At 35.7% G+C, this 17,256-nt stretch overlaps 1 protein-coding gene across 1 annotated transcript in view; it reads right to left on the bottom strand.

Moving 5' to 3' along the window:
* LOC150084879 (endoribonuclease Dicer-like) overlaps nucleotides 1–17,256 on the bottom strand; it is a 203,658-nt gene that overhangs the window by 150,036 nt on the left and 36,366 nt on the right. The window contains exon 2 of the mRNA XM_090376377.1: nucleotides 13,173–13,265. Coding sequence (XP_090232503.1) covers nucleotides 13,173–13,265 — 93 coding nt within the window. The remainder of the gene's footprint in view (nucleotides 1–13,172; nucleotides 13,266–17,256) is intronic.

Here is a 17,256-nt window from a genome sequence, read left to right as displayed (position 1 = left end):
ATGAAAATTGACAGTAGGAGTGTGCTATAGGCCTAATGACTCTGATGAGTATAATAAGAAACTGAAATAGAATGGGCCAGTCAATCAGAGAGTCTTATAATGGGGAATTTTAATTTCCCAGATATTGACTGGAATTTGTGGGTTGGTCACTCACACACTAGCAAGGCTTTTATTGGATGATTGTTTTCTGCATCAGCATGTTCGAGAGGCAACTAGAGGGAGTAATACTCTTGATTTGATTATCAGTAGTGATTCTTCATGCATTAAGAATCTGCAGATAAAGGAACCACTAGGTGGCAGTGATCACAGTGTGCTGAAGTGGGATTTACTCAAAGAAGTAACTACCATCAGGGGTAAAGGGAAGGGTTTTTGCTTTCGTAAAGGCGACTACGATGGTCTGAGACAGTATTTAAATTCTATACAGTTAGACTAACTGATGATGTTACCAACGGCAAATTCAAAATGGCAAGCATTCAAAGAACTTACCTTGGAAGCTACTAGGCTTTACATACCAACTAAGAAATATTGTTCAAGGTTTAGGCTTAATGGATGTCAGATGAACTAATGAGACATATGGCAGGGAAGAAATGTGCATGGGATACATATAAATTAACACGTGACACAGCAGCCTATGATAGATATAAGTTGATCTGTAACCAAGTTACAAAGGAGGTTAGGCAGGCGAAGGCAGATTACGAGAAATTTTGGCAAGGGATGCAAAGAAAAACAGCAAAGAGTTCTTTACTTATGTAAACTCTAGAAGGAAGGGGATCAATCAGATTGGTCCGCTTGATATCGACGGTTCAATTATTGATGATCCTGCTCAGATAGCTTACAGACTAAATGATATTTTACATCATAATTCATACATGAGGAGTTATTCAGCAAGGGGAATGCCAGAGGTGTATTCAACTCTAGCAGTAAGCTAGATAATCTTGTAATAATTGAGAGTAAAGTGGAGGAGAAATTGTTGAAGATAAACACACGAAAGGCACCTGGGGTGGATGGGATCTATCCAGTTATATTAAAGGAGGCAGCAAAGGAAGTAAGCAAACCCTTAGCCATAATTATGAGAGCTTCCTTGGACTCAGGGGAGGTACCCATAGACTGGAGATGTGCAAATGTGACCCCAATTCACAAAGGAGGATCAAAGTCTGACACAAGTATTTACAGTCCTGTGAGTTTAACTTCTGTTCCAGGAAAATTAATGGAGGCACTGGTTAAAGAAGAACTGCATGATCATCTAGACAACACTTCAGTTATAGCTCGGACACAGCATGGTTTCGTTAAGGGGAAGTTTTGCCTGACCAATTTGATACCATGATGCAGTCACAAAAGAACTGGATGCAGGGAATAACTTTGATATTATATACTTGGATCTTAGAAAGACTTTTGATACTGTTGCACATGGAAGACTGCTGCACAAATTGGAGCAGTGTGGCATTGGAGGAAAATTGCTGCTATGGATAAAGGGGTGGTTGACGGGGAGAAGACAGAGAGTGGTAATCAGTGGACACTACTCATCGTGGACTAATGTTATTAGTGGAGTCTCTCAGTGTTCAGTGTTGGGTCCATTATTGTTTTCTGTATTTATAAATAATATTGATGATGGTATATCAAGCTTAATGTCCAAGTCTGCAGACAATACAAAGGTTGGCAGGGTTGTTAAGGACACTACTGATGCTATGCTGCTGCAGCAGGATCTGAAAAGGTTGAGGAGATGGGCTGAGAGGTGGCAAATGAAGTTTAACATTGACAAATGTAAAATACTACATATGGGAAACAGCAACCCCAGAGAAACGTATCAACTCTGTGGTACTACACTGATAGTGGTAGAGAATGAAAAGGACCTGGGGATAATTGTGCAGGCAGATATGAAGTTCTCTGAGCAGTGCAGACAGGCTGCAACAGTAGCTCATCTACTCTTGCAGCCAAGGGGTCTTGACACCTTGGCTGCAAGTGTAGCCAAGGTGTCATTGACAAGACACCATTAACAAGGTGTCTTGTCAATGATATATAGGAATTTTTCTAGCAGGGATAAGGGGGGTGATTATTCCCTTGTATAAGGCAATGGTCAGGCCACACCTTGAGTGCTGTATACAGGTTTGGAGGCCTCATTTCAAGAATTATGTAGAGCTGCTGGAACGAGTCAGAGAAGGGCAACAAGATTAGTGAATGGAACAAAGGGTTGCTCTTATGAAGAAAGGTTTAAGTTTTGCGAATTACAGTGTCTGGAGACTAGGCACCGGCGAGGTGACCTCATAGAGGTGTATAAAGCCTTGAATGGTTTGAGTATGCTCAATGCTGATGGGATTCTTCCTCTTACTCAGAATAATCACCTGAGAGGGCATAAATTCAAATTAAGGAAAGACAGATGTAGGATAGATGCATGGAAATTTGCCTTTAGCCAGCGGGTAGTTGGTTGGTGGAACAGACTTCCATCCCTTGTTGTGGAAGTTAATAGCCTAAATAAATTTAAAGCTCGGCTGGACAGGTATTTCGAACGAACGGAGGGGTGAAATGGAAGCATTTTTTTTTTTTTGGCTGATGCTGCATAAGCTTGCTTTCTTGGATCATATGCCTCTACTAATGCTAATGCTAAATGTGCAGAAATATTCCTATTTCCAACTCTGCATTTTCCAAAACCTTGAAACCTACCGTGAAAGAAAGTGTTATACATTCTTTCTATACTTTCTTTCTATAAGTGTTATACTTTCTTTCTATACTAATTGTTAGAAAATTAAGCACAATCATAAAATGAAATAATGCCTGGTGAAAAACTAATGTAAACAGAATAAACAATTAGTTAGTTATTTTGGTTTTTAGGAGCATTAGCAACTAAGGCCATATTGCTCTGGGAATATGCGGTGGTCATTCCCTGACCTTTCCGCATCCTCCGTATTTGGTGGGGATGGGCTCAAACCCCAGTCTAATCAAGAAGAGTGTGTTACGCACTGCTGCTCTTTCCCACCTGACTACGGAGGCACCACAGAATAAACAACATTGTTCTGTGAAGCCAATGTTATAAAGAAAAATGGCTGGAAATATTAATACAAATATTAGCCTTATAATGCAAGGAAGCCACAGGCTTTTAATAACATAATCTTCATAGCATAACCAGTGCACTTTAGCATAACCAGTGTATAATGCAAGGAAGCCACAGGCTTTTAATAGCATAAACTTCATAGCATAACCAGTGCACAGACGTTTACTGCACTAGCTAAAAAAAAATAATAATAAAATAAAATAAAAAATTTTAAAATATATAAATAAAATAAAAGATATTGAATAAAATAAATATATATACAAATAAAAAATAAAAAATAATAATAAAAATGAAAAATAAATAGATAAAACCCTACCATTAAGGTTAATTAATGATAACATCTTTAGATTCAGAGGAGATTCCTTTGGATTGGAAAAGTGGCAATACATAAATGTGGTTCTAAGAGTGAAGTTAGACTGGTTAGTCTGACTTCAGTGTTAAGGAAAATCTTAGAGGCAATGATTAAGAGTGCAATCAAGGGACAATTAGATAGATAAGGCATTCTGAAGGTTTTATTAAGGGTTGTTGTTATTTGATTTTTAGGAGCATTAGCAACCAAGGCCATATTGCTCCAGGGATATGCGGTGGTCATTCCCTGACCTTTCCGCGTCCTCCATATTTGGTGGGCACGGGCTCGAACCCCGGTCTAATCAAGAAGCGTGTGCTACGCACTGCTGCTCCTGCCCACCTGGCTAAGGAGGCACCATTTTATTAAGGGAATATCATGTTTAACTAACTTAGTAGGCTATTTTGATATAGGTACTCATGAGCTAGATGTGGTGAACAAATTTCAATATAGTTTATTTGGATTTTAGCAAAGCATTTGACTCGGTCCCTCATGAGCAGTTACTGTATAAACTGAAACAGGCTGGAATTACTGGAAAGATTTAGGATGGATTGCTGGGTGGCTGCAGTGCAGAATGCAGAGGGATGTGATCAATGGATATTCTTCAGGTTGGTGTAATGTGAGGAGTAGGGTTCCTCTAGAACCAGTTCTTGGACCACTTTTGTTTCTCATTTTCATAAATGACATCAATGAAGGGATAGAAGGCGTGATGTCAAAACTGGCAGACAACATAAAGACCGGTAGAGTTGTTAAGTATCAGTGCAAAGACAGCGCTCCTTCAGTATAGCTTGGACAGACTTCAAAGGTCTGAGAAGTGGCAGGTATGTTTTAATGCAGCTAAATGCAAGTTATTACACTTGGGGAATAGAAACTCCAAAATAATTTTTTAATTTAGCTAGAGATTAATTTTTTAAAATTTTTTAATTGTAGGTAGCTCTAAAGTTTTAATCACTTAGGGTGGTATTGGTTGGATAATTTTGTTACATATTATAATAGGTTGGTATTAGTTAGATAAATTTGATATATATTATAATTAACTTAACTTAACTTTCAAGCATAATGGTATAGCCTAATACATACAACACACACTTCATACAGTAGTAGTATTATTGCTACATAACTGGAGTATTGATATGAACATTTGAATATTAACTACATATATATAATTAATAACATAAACTTCATAGCGTAACCAGTGCATAGTGTTATTACTATATTAGATATATTCGTTTAGTGTAGTAATTTTAATTATACTGAATTTGAATGAAAATCATGCCTCAGACCAGTGCAGCAAAGCAAAGAGCTCAAGTTTGTGGGAGTGCCATAGCTATGGGGAGAACTGAGGGGGCGATAGTTGTCCTCTAAATCACGATGCCTTATGAGATGTACAGTTTGTTATGGGCCTTTATGACAGCTTGCAGAATGGGATGAATGCCCTCAAATGAATTAAACTGAGAGCACATTGAGCTCTCGGCTGCCCACATCAATGCCAGAGCTTGCACTTGATCATCAGGCAACATAGCAGCAACCCCCAAGGCAGAATGCACTGGTCCCACACGAGCTAGTTGTTGTCAGTGGCTCCTCTGTCAGGGGAAATAGGATCAGGTATGTTGATGATGTTGAAGAGCAGATATCACCTTTTAAGGGCAGAAAAGATGATATTGTTGTACATGTTGACACTAACGACATTAAGAGTAGAAGGTATGCAGACTTACTTAACAAGTACAGGGCAATGTTAAAAAAATAAATCCCTAACACAGCCCACCTATCTATATGTTCCATGATGACGCACAGCAGAGGTCTATTTAAAGAAGAAGTTAAAAGTGTCAAGCAAAGCCATATGAGCACTTTTCAAAGCTGCCAAATTGAAAAATGCAACAACCAATCACTATCAAGTGGCACTGACTCATTCAAATCCAGTTCGTGATCCAAACAAAGTTTGGAAAGAGAACAAATTAATGTGAACTCCAGAAGGGAACTAACTTCTGAATCCCAAAACTTCTGGTGGAAGCAATCTTAAAACAGTCCAAGCCAGCTGATAACCACAAGCAGATTATCCTCACACATGCATAAATTCTGTTCATGTTCCTTTCACCTAGCTTGAATGAAACATTCTGCTTGTTCCTTTAAACATAATGCCAATGTTTGAAAATCCAAACATAAACACTTCAACTAAACATGCTCCACACTCATTTACTGAAGTTACTACTTGATATATTAGAGAATGTGATGTGTAAATTTGTTAGAAAAACAGTTGTTAAAAGCTTCCACTTCCATTTTGGAAGTTTATTATCATAGCAGAATAAATCAGAAGGATGATCACAACTTAATCATTGGCAGTTCTATTGGCAAAATCAAAGAAAGTTTAAAACAAGAAAAGATTCTGATTTTTTGTTCACTGCAAAATGCTTTACTACTGCATGTAATTTAAAGGTGCAAGCATAATTTGCACACAAGGTAATTATATTCAGCATGTAATTATATTTTTTTATTTATAAAACTTATGTTTATATAAATGCTGAGGGAGCATAAATTTCATCAAATGTCACTGAATAATTTTCAAATTTGAATTTTAAGTACATTTCGAGTTTCTTCTCAGTGTCACCGAAGATAAAGAAACAGATGAAGCAATAGGTGTTTTGCAGTATCAATCCTGCCAATTTCAGTGTGTTAATTGTTATTGTTATTATTTGGTTTTTAGGAGCATTAGCAACTAAGGCCATATTGCTCCGGGGATATGCCGTGGACATTTCCTGACCTTTCCACATCCTCTGTATTTGGTGGGCACGGGCTCGAACCCCGGTCTAATCAAGAAGCGTGTGCTGTGCACTGCTGCTCCTGCCCATCTGGCTGCGGAGGCGCCAGTGTGTTAATGTCTGAAAACATACTGTACTAGTAAACAAGCCCGTGGCTGCATCTTAATATAAAATGCATATGCTGCAAATGCAATTTAATTTCAAAGCCAAAATATGCTTTCTGAAAGTCAAAATGTTGGCAACTATGTATTTGTGCATTCAAAAATTCTTATAATTAAACTATCATAACCTCCTCACACAAAATTTACCAATTTTTTTTTAACCCGCCAGTAGTGGTGGGCAGTGGCATAACTAGAGCAAATTGGCCCCAGTGCAAACACAGAACACGGGACCAGCCCTTCCCAGTTAACCCAACCCCAAAACATGGAGAGCAAAAAAAAGTCAACGCATTATCAGTTATTTCTGAAAAATACTGAACATATTTTCGTTTTTACTTTTTCTGAACAAAGACATATATACTGGGAGGACAGCAATTCTACCAACAACTGTCTACTTACTTTTTACTTTATTAATATTAATTTTTTTTATTAATGGTATTAATGAAGTGAGAATAAAATATTGAAATTAGTATACTGATAATAATAATATATTCAATAACAATCACAATATCAATACAATATACTGAATGCTTTTAAATGTAAGGATATGCATTTAAACACAAAAGCAAATAAGGTACAAAAAATAATTTAAATAGCAAATATACAAATTGAACAAATTTTATTAACACATTACATGATGCAAAACAAATTACCGTATATTCCAACATATAAGTTGACTTCTATTTTTTCTTTGAAAATCTGCGAAAACTTCTTTCAACGAGTTTTCATGTTAGTGAAATCATCAATTAGCTCAGACACATTTTATTAATTTCAACTTTGAAAACGATCATTGCTGTTGCCACGGTTACCAGAATTGTCAAAAAAAAAAAAAAGAATTAGTAATAAACATGCTTCAGTGTAACTCATGCTCATATCATAATACTGCATCAAGGCTGGACACAAGCATGTTCAACCGGTTCTGTCGAACAGGACCCCACGATCAAATGGTCTAAATAATAATATCATCTGTATCTTTTTTGAGCCTACAAGCTTACCATCTTAATGTCTACCCACATTATCGTCACTCCAAGAGCGCATGTGTGAGTTGCCTTGAGGCGCCTCCGTAGCCAGGTGGGCAGGAGCAGCAGTGCATAGCACACGCTTCTTGATTAGCCCAGAGTTCGAACCCATGACCACCAAATACGGAGGATGCAGAAAGGTAAGGGAATGACCACCGCATATCCCCGGAGCAATATGGCCTTAGTTGCTGATGCTCCTAAAAACAAATAACAACTCACAACAACAACAACAACATTTGCCTTGAAAATTTCTAGAAGTAGAGCGTATACTTCATTCTCAATGTGTGTTTCGTTTGATATCAAACATAGAACATAATTTAAAAATGGATTTTTTTATTTTATACTCACTTTCAATAATATCTGTATTGTTTTTAACTTCTGGGGGTAAGGAAATAACAAACAGGGCCCCGCAAATAATTCTTGAACAGGGCCCCCCAAATACTGGAGTCATCCCTGTTAATTTTTCCTGTTTCCTTTCAGAGCATTTTGATGAAAAGTAATAACTGAGCAGACTCAATTCTGCATACAGAATCAGTATTGATTTGAATACTGATTTTGAACATAAGACATATTTCTCGTGATTTCTTAGTCATGTTCAGTACTATTTTCAATGCTAAAAATGAAAATAAGTCAGCAATAGTTTTCAATCCCTTGAATCTGTGTTTTAATTGACTGATTACAATGTCAATTATTCTATAAAAGACATTAACCTGGAAACAATAAAATAATTTCGATTAATTTCATAGTTGTTTTACTGTGACAAAAGACATTTCTAAATGTGTTGCTGCCTGAGAAATATCTAAATCCTTTGTAGAAATTTCAACACCAAATTTAAATGCGAAAGAACCTGTTCCATTATTACAGTAATAACAACAAATTCAAAATTTTCCATATTTTTTTTTATTCTGACTGCTTCTGTTTTTTCATCTTTTGTTTTGTAGTATCCAAAATGATTTTGTTTAAAACTTTCAGAATATCGATATATCATTGTTTTATTGCTATTAATGACTGTTATTTGTTATTTTGATTTTTAGGAGCATTAGCAACTAAGGCCATATTGCTCCGGGATATGCGGTGGTCATTCCCTGACCTTTCCGCATCCTCCATATTTGGTGGTGACGGGCTCGAACCCCGGTCTAATCAAGAAGCGTGTGCTACGCACTGCTGCTCCTTCCCACCTGGCTACGGAGGCGCCCCTATTAATGACAAAAGACAACCTTTAAAAAAACTAAACTTGTATGGTTTAGCTTTTTTAAAGTAACATCTGATTCACCACAATATAAAGATATTTGATGATTGATGCAAAGTCCAAAAAATACATATTTATAGATGCTTTGTACAACTGCAAAATACTTTAATACAGCTGGGATATCATTAACTGCATCATTCAACATTAAGTTAATGTTATAAGCTGCACAATGAACATATAATGCATTTTGGTTCCATTTCTTTTATGGGGGCTTGTACCCCATAATAAACCCCACTCATAGTGTTAGTTCCATCATATCCTTCGTCCCGACATTTAGAATCCAAATCATTTGATTGCAGTGAAAATAGTCGTTGTTATACCTGCAGCAGTTTGATTGGTTAGTTGAACAATCCAAGTAAAGATTCTTCGATTTTTAATCCTGTAGGTTTATTTCCAATATAACTATTGTTTAAAATTTTGACATTATCTATAGATAATGTTCAGCTGTTTTTTTTTAAATGTCCTGAGTTGTGTCTAATATGATAGAAAAGAAAGGAGTGTATTTTATTTAATTATTAATTGTTTTTTTAAATGCAAATTCAAACATTCTATTAACTCATTTTGTATTTTAGGACTTAGATATTTTGATGTGCCAAATGACAAATTTAACACTTGTCTCATAGCATCATAATGTTCAGCTAAACATTTTACATCAGACAAAAAGTTTCCATTGTATGTATCATTCAAACTCTTTCGATGACCTCGAAATGTGATTGAATTTTATGATTTTAGAGTTATTTTGATAAGCCACTCCAAAAATTTATGCTAAAAATTACGTTCTTGTTGTAAATTCTCTTCTACATTTGTATGCAAGCATTTGTTTGCCATTTATGATTCCTTGACATAACAAGCCTCTGTATGCGACAAACTTGCCTCGTGGTCTAATTTTTTTGGATAAATTTTGCCAATCCTTTATTCCTTTTATCCATCCAGAATTCTGCTTATTTGATGAGAACATCCAACAGGGCTCACAGTACACTGCATCCAATTTTGGGGAAACGCAACCAAAATCTGTTCAGTGACAAATGGGCCTGGAGTACTGGGGTCCATAGTTTAACAGATATTTATTTAAAGTATACCCAGTATAAAATAAAATAAAATAAAATATTTCCAGAAGCTTTCGGAACTCGTGTCCCTTTCTCAACTGACAGAATTTTTGAATACATTACAAGCAAAGTGTGGCACGTTACTCATTCGTCATTGTTGTAGCACGGACGTGTGCTGCCTTGCGCCAGTGATCATCCATCAATAAAACGGTTGTCTCCAGGATTGGATGTATACGCATGCCTTTCTGGCGATTTAATGCCTTAGGGTTGTTCATTATGTTTAGTGACTCTAGCCATAGGCGGTGGCGAAGTGGACCACGCGCGACACTTTCGCCACCGCCTATGGCTAGAGTCACTAAACATAATGAACAACCCTAAGGCATTAAATCGCCAGAAAGGCATGCGTATACATCCAATCCTGGAGACAACCGTTTTATTGATGGATGATCACTGGCGCAAGGCAGCACACGTCCGTGCTACAACAATGACGAATGAGTAACGTGCCACACTTTGCTTGTAATGTATTCAAAAAATTCTGTCAGTTGAGAAAGGGACACGAGTTCCGAAAGCTTCTGGAAATATTTTATTTTATTTTATTTTATACTGGGTATACTTTAAATAAATATCTGTCAAAATCTGTTCATTTTAGGACCCGATTTGTTTAATGTTTTGAAAACAACCTTTCTGAAAACAAGCTGTGATTTTTTGGGAACAGGCCATTAAGTCTACAAGGTCCATGATGTAAGATAAATCTCTTCATAACTGTCATTATTATGTCTGGATAATTAGCAATGTCACTTGGATATTGTTCACTAACTAAATTTTCTAATAGTTCTAATTCATTAGTGTTCTGATTCATTGGTTTTTTTACATCTATATCTGTAGTTTGCAACTTCATCAACTAGAAAAGATGACGACGTTGCAGATGTTGAACCCGATGTTGATGCTGTTGTTGTTGCTGTTATTTCCGTTGATATAGTAATAGAAGAACTCCCAGAGAAGAAAGAAGACAACTTCACAATTTTCTTTAATTATTTTTCTACTGCTTCTGCAGACTCTAATTCCTCTTCCTTTTAGCATAGCCGCTTGGTGTGCTTGTATTCTTTTTTCCCATTCTAAAAAGAAATCAAAAGGCGACAGATGAATTAGTAAAAATTTTCATACATCTTTTGTTTTCAACTTACTCGTTATAGAATAATGAACTTTATAAAATTACTACACTTTATGCTTTATCGCTGATTGCTAAACACTGAACAAACTATATTGTTTCACGGGGCCGTAGCCACTGTTGCCATTTGAGATTTGTGAATTGTGTTATGGCACTACATAAAGCACTAAACAGTTGATAAGAATGTGTTACAATTAATTTTAAAAAATTGCTTGTTTATTAATGAAATTCATTAAATGTCTTGAGAAATTAATCTATCTTCCAAATTTAATGGCCCCTTTCAAGCTCGGGCCCCAATGCAGCTGCATTGGCATAGTTATGCCACTGGCGGTGGGGCACTTGACAGGTGGCCCTTGAAAATGACATTCCCTGACAAATCAATAATCAATGACTAAAAATCTAAAATTTTTTTCTACCTTCCTAAATAGAGTCAAACTTTTACTGCAGTAGTTACTGAAATGATTTTCTTACACTTTTCTTACAGAAATTGGGCCTGAGTACCTATCAGGTACCCCACCACCATTTTTGCAACTATTTGGATTTTCACAAAGAATGGTGGGAACAGACAAGTGCCAACACTGTATTTATTTAAGATATCAAGTTACTTGTTTTTCTTTTCCCACTAAGTCAGTAAACATCTACTGTCTTACCCCAGTTGTTTTTTAAAGATTTATCATTGTTTTCACAGAGTAAAGACAATAACACAAAGGCTGATATTCTCTCAAAATAGCTGTTACTCTGCAGAAAGAAACATATACAATTTCAAGTTTTGCACACGGTGAAGGGTGCCATATTTGAAATAAACCTGAAAATGGAAGTAACTAATATTATTAAATATATAATATGTTTTATAATTTTTTTATAATATTTACTAGGGGCTTCACCCCCTGCCTGCTTTGCTCACCCACCCCTGTGCACACTTTTCTATGTAAAATGTAGAGGTATACAGAGTAAGTCAAATCTTTTATATATAAAAGACACCTGTTGAAACACACTGGTCGATATCTAATCAGGAAATGACCTATGTAATTATTTACCTGTGCATTTGGGAAAGCAGTGATTGACAAGTTGTGCCTCCATTATTTCAACAAACAGACAGGAACAAAGCAGTGATTACAAGATGCCACTGCTTTCCCCACCCACTCCTAGTTTGATATGCCTAGGATGTTTTTCCCCACATTTGCCACTGTTTTTAAATCAGGAGCTTGTTTTCTCATTTTAAAACAGCGCGATAGAGGGATAAACATCCTACCTAAGCTAAGCTGCCCCTCCTCGATGACACAAAACAATCAGAAAAGGGAGGTGCCTTCACCTGTCTTCCTAGCTTTCATTGAAGTAACTGCTGGTGTATACTATATGAGACTTCAGTCAATATCACTATGTAATTATTTACCTGTGTTTACATAGATCACTTAGGAAAAGGCCTTTTGCTTTGGGTTCTATAATACATGAGGAATATTGTTGCATCCGAAACAGCAGGACTAAAATATTTAACTGAAATATTTACAACTATACAAATATTTAAAATATTTATAAAATACTAAACTACATTATTTACATATACAGTATACAATATTCATTAATATACAAAAAATGTTACAATGGAACATCAAATGTTAGAATCACGTGCACAAGGTTGGTGAACGTTATGGATGCAGTTGTCAATAATTGATTGCATTTGTAGTGACATAACTGCCTCACCCTCTTCTCCCATTGGCTCGAATAAATATCACTAGGAGGAAAACCTTTTTAATGTATAGATAGATATGCATAATAAGTAGAAATATATGCACAAGCACAGTTTGAAATTTTGTATATTTAATGGTCTTTTGAAGGGAAAAATGGAAGAAACTAAAAGACTGATGTTTATATTTTGTCAATATGTTTTTTTGTCAATTTTAGCAAAATTAATAATTTTTTGTTTTTCTGAAAATAAAAGGTGTAAAACACATAGCATGCTTTAAAAATTTTAATATTTTTTAAAACTTAAAAAGTTATATCCAATTATCATTACAATCCATTAAGAAAAGATAAAACTGTTCAAGCAAAATTGAGAAAAACTTCAAATTGTTTTCCAAAAATTAACTAGAAAATGGGCACCTGTCAGGTACTGCACCACCATTTTTGCTACAAATTGGGGCACCACCACGGTCAAGTTAAAATATATGTTCAGCCTAAGAAAGGACAGATGAAGTTTTAAGGCAGAGTGAGTGAATTTTTGTTTTGACAATGAGGATGTGGCAAAATTTTGTGTTCTGCTAGCCTGTAACCATTTTGTTTCTCATTTGAAAAACTCCAAATTATACTAGCAACTTGATAAAGATATCATTATTTTTTATTTTAAAAATTATTTTAGCACAGATAACTTGCATTTCATTTCTTACTTGATAATCACGTGGAGTAAATGTATGACTTGAATTCAAATGTTCTTCCTCACAAGTGGACTGAGGATACAATTCACAGACTTCAGATAACATCTGACAAATTGAAATTAATACAAATCCAAAATTATAAAAATTTTATTAGTTAATTTTTTAAATCAATTTAAAAATGACATCACAATCAAACATTTTCTTATAATTTTTTTCTAGAAAGCAAAATCCAGATATTTTTCAAACCCAAAAAATCAAAACTAAAAAGAATATATGGTTAATGGTAAACCAAAATAATTATAGTTTAAAATATATTATTTTATTTTAAAAATATATAAAATATATAATTATAGTTTAAAATAATTATAGGATGTCAACAACATTATTTAGGATATCATTCATTCAGAAATATGCTATATTAACAAAAAATTAAATATCAAAGTGCATTTGAAAAAAAAAAACAAAATAAAAATTTAAAATTCATAAATAAATAATAAAATATAATTTACTATTAGATATCATTAAGATTTACGTGAATGAATCTATGTTTAATTGAAATTGAAATGCTCAAAATCTTAATTAAAAAAAAACCTTTAAAAAATATAGATATAAAGTAACAATAAAAGTAATTGACACCAACCAAAATAATACAAACATGTCTAAAAAAATGCAAACGTATTCTAAATTTAAAACTTAAATAATTTATAGTAAAATTAAAATAACTATATTCTTAAATATCATATCGATATTTAAATATATTGTATACTCTTATTAATAAAATTTTATTATAATAAAATAAAGTTTACTATATATTGTATAATATAAAATTTTATTATAAAATATAATTCTAATCTAATTAAATTCTTCCAAATGCAGCAGAGAATTTAAATTATTGAAAAGTTACAATGGAATATTTTCCCATTTAAACATCAGTTTGTCCTAGCAAAAGATATGCCATGCTTGCAGATGCAATTGGTTCATTCCATAAATTCCAGCTGAATTTTTTTTTTTTTTTTTTTTTATGAGAACCCCAAACACGAGAGGTATTAGAACCTATAGTACTTAGTACGGTGCTTGGGTTGGAGATTGAGAAGACGAAAGAAGATATTTGTTGATATTGGACTTGAACTTCTGTAGATTGTAATTTTCAGGAAATACGTATGAAGGAAGGTTGTTCCAGAAAACGGCAGTTGAATGAATAAATGAGGAAGATGAAAAGTTGGTTCTGTGGGTTTGAAGTTGGACAGTAAATGGATGTTGGCTGGTGGTGGCACGTGTTCGGACTGTTTTGAAAGAGAGAGCGGGAATTATAGAAGCCAATTCAGAAGAACAGTGCCCGTGGAAGTATCTGTAGAAGAGGCATGCAGCAGAAACAGTGCATCTATGAGAAAGTGAGTGGAGAGACTCTGTTAGAGATGAATCATTAATTAACCTAACTGCCCTCTTCTGAATGGAATCAAGAAGCCTGAGAGAGGTTTTGGGGGCACCACCCCAGATGTGGGAACAATATTCCATGGCAGGGCGGATTTTCGATTTATACAGAGTGAGCAGCTGTTTGGAAGAAAAGTAACGCCGAGAGCGAAAGAGAAAACCAAGTTTTTTAGATGCAGAGGAAGCAATATTTGTAATGTGCTTGTGCCAAGAGAGATTAGAAGTCAGGGTAATCCCCAAAATAGATATATCATTTTACCTAGAAATCGGAGTGTCACTAAAGATAAGCATAGGAGCAGAAGAATTCTTTTTGCGAGATATAAGACAAGACTGAGTTTTAGAAGGGTTGAAATCAACTAAGTTGTCTTTGCCCCACTGGAGATTTACCTGAAGATCGGCATTTTAGGAATTGGCAGCAGATTTTCGAGAACTTGAAGCTGATTGAGCTGGGCAAGGTTTCTCAAAATTGCAAGTTGAATGCAATGTGCTATCATCAGCAAAACTACGGATAGGATTTCCAGTCAACGGAAGAAGGTCATTGATATTCAAGAGGAAAAGAGTGGGGGAAAGAACTGAACCTTGGGGGACACTGGCATTAGTGGAGAAGTTAGAAGACAGAGAGCCATCTACCATCACCCTCAGTGAGCGATCAGAGAGAAAACTCGATAACCAATTACTAAAAACAGTTGGCAAACCATAAGATGGAAGCTTGTTTAGAAGACCTTTATGCCAAACACAATCAAAAGCCTTTGAGATGTCAAGAGCAACTACTTGTGTTTCACCGAACCTTTCCATTGAATTAGTCCATAAATGGGTAACATAAGCCAGAATATCACCAGTGGATCGACAGTGACGGAATCCATACTGGCGATCGTTGATCAGACGGAAAGTTTCTAGGTAGTTTAAGAGTTGGCGGTTAATTGATTTCTCCATTACTTTAGAAAGAGTAGAAGTAATTGCAATGGGACGATAATTGGATGGGAGGGATTTGTCACCCTTTTTTAGGAACTGGCTGGATATGAGCAAATTTCCAAGCAGAAGGAAAAACACCTTTGGAATAAGAAAGTGAAAAAAGGCGGCAAAGAATAGGAGTAAGATCAGGAGCACAGGTTTTGAGAACAAGTGGAGAAATACCATCAGGACCTGGAGCTTTCTTAGCATCAAGATTCATCAAAATCCTTCTGATATCCTTTTGACGGAAGACCACAGGAGGCATTGAATGGAGCGTGTTAGGAATGATGGGAGGTGTTTTACCAAGATCATTAATACATGAGCTCGAAGAAAAATGGGATGCTAGCAGGTCAGCTTTATCCTTGGCTGAAGTGACAACAGAACCATCTGGTTTGGACAGAGGTGGGAGCAGAGATGGGCAAAAGTTGCAGCCATTAGCTTTGGCAAGAGACCAGAATGCTCGGCTACCATTAGGGCAAGAAGCAAGTTTTCTACTCTTAGCCCGTTCAAACTCTAGTTTGGACTGATTAATAACTGCTTTATAACTGTTGCGAGCTTTAGTGTAGGCAGATAATGAAACTGAAGAATTAGAAACAAGCCAATTACGATATGCAACATTCTTCTCTTGAACAGCCTTAGCACATTTATTGGAAAACCAAGGTTTAGATAAAGGACAAGATTTTAAAGTGGAGTGTGGGATAAAGGATTCCATTCCTGCAAGAATAATTTCACTGACACGATCTGAGCAAACGTTGACATCAGAAGTTTTGAAACAGTAATCAGAAGAAGGAAAAGAAGAAAAGAAGTCTCGCAGGTCATCCCATTTTGCATTCTTGTAATGCCAAACAATATGAGGTTGGGAATAGCCATGAGATAAAGGTTCCATTGGTGAAGAGACAATCACCAAGTTGTGATCTGAAGTGCCTAAAGGACCTCTCACTTCAACCTTGTACTTAGAAGGGTTGTTTGTGAGAAAAAGATCAAGCGTATTGGCTGTATGATTAGGATTGTCCGGTATTCTTGTAGGTAAATGAACAATCTGTGCTAGGTCATTAGTAATTGCAAAAGCCTCAGCATCTCGACCTGCTGGATCAGTGTGACTAGAAAACGGAAGCCAGCTGGAGTTGTGAACGTTAAAATCACCAAGGAAAATTACCTCACTGTTAGGAAAGCTGGACTGGAGAAAGTCAAGTTGCAAAGAGAGGAAGTCAAAGAGCTCCAAGTGATTAGTGGAGTTGGGAGAACGGTAGAGACAACAGGTGAATTTTACACAATGAGGTAGAGAGATTTTAAGCCAGAGAAGATCAAAGAGAGGAGATTCCAAATTTCAAGTCTCTGACAGGGAATATCAGAACGGACATATGCACAAGTACCACCTTTGAGGCGAAAGGAATCATACAGCAAATAATTTGGACATCTGAGATGAGCAGTAGTTGAATCAACTGATAACTGAGATTCTGTCAGGAAAAGTACATGGGGTTTGGAAGACTGCAAGTGGAAATGGACATCGTTGAGATTGGAATTGAGACCACGTATATTTGTGAAATGAATTAGGAAGTCCTTGGGAGGTTTAGATCTTTTCACAGATAAGCTTGCTCTATTAGTTTGACAATTTATGGTGTATTCAATAGTATGAAAAAGTGGGTGGGACATGCTGTATGAAGTAATGAAATTTTTGGATATGGCATACATGTGGTAAGAATATACCCAGATC

Source organism: Mastigoproctus giganteus, chromosome 6 (genome assembly GCF_048544385.1).
Source record: "Mastigoproctus giganteus isolate SK-2022 chromosome 6, ASM4854438v1, whole genome shotgun sequence".
NCBI classification, from domain to species: Eukaryota; Metazoa; Arthropoda; class Arachnida; order Uropygi; family Thelyphonidae; genus Mastigoproctus; species Mastigoproctus giganteus.
This window is presented reverse-complemented; position numbering and strand designations above follow the sequence as displayed.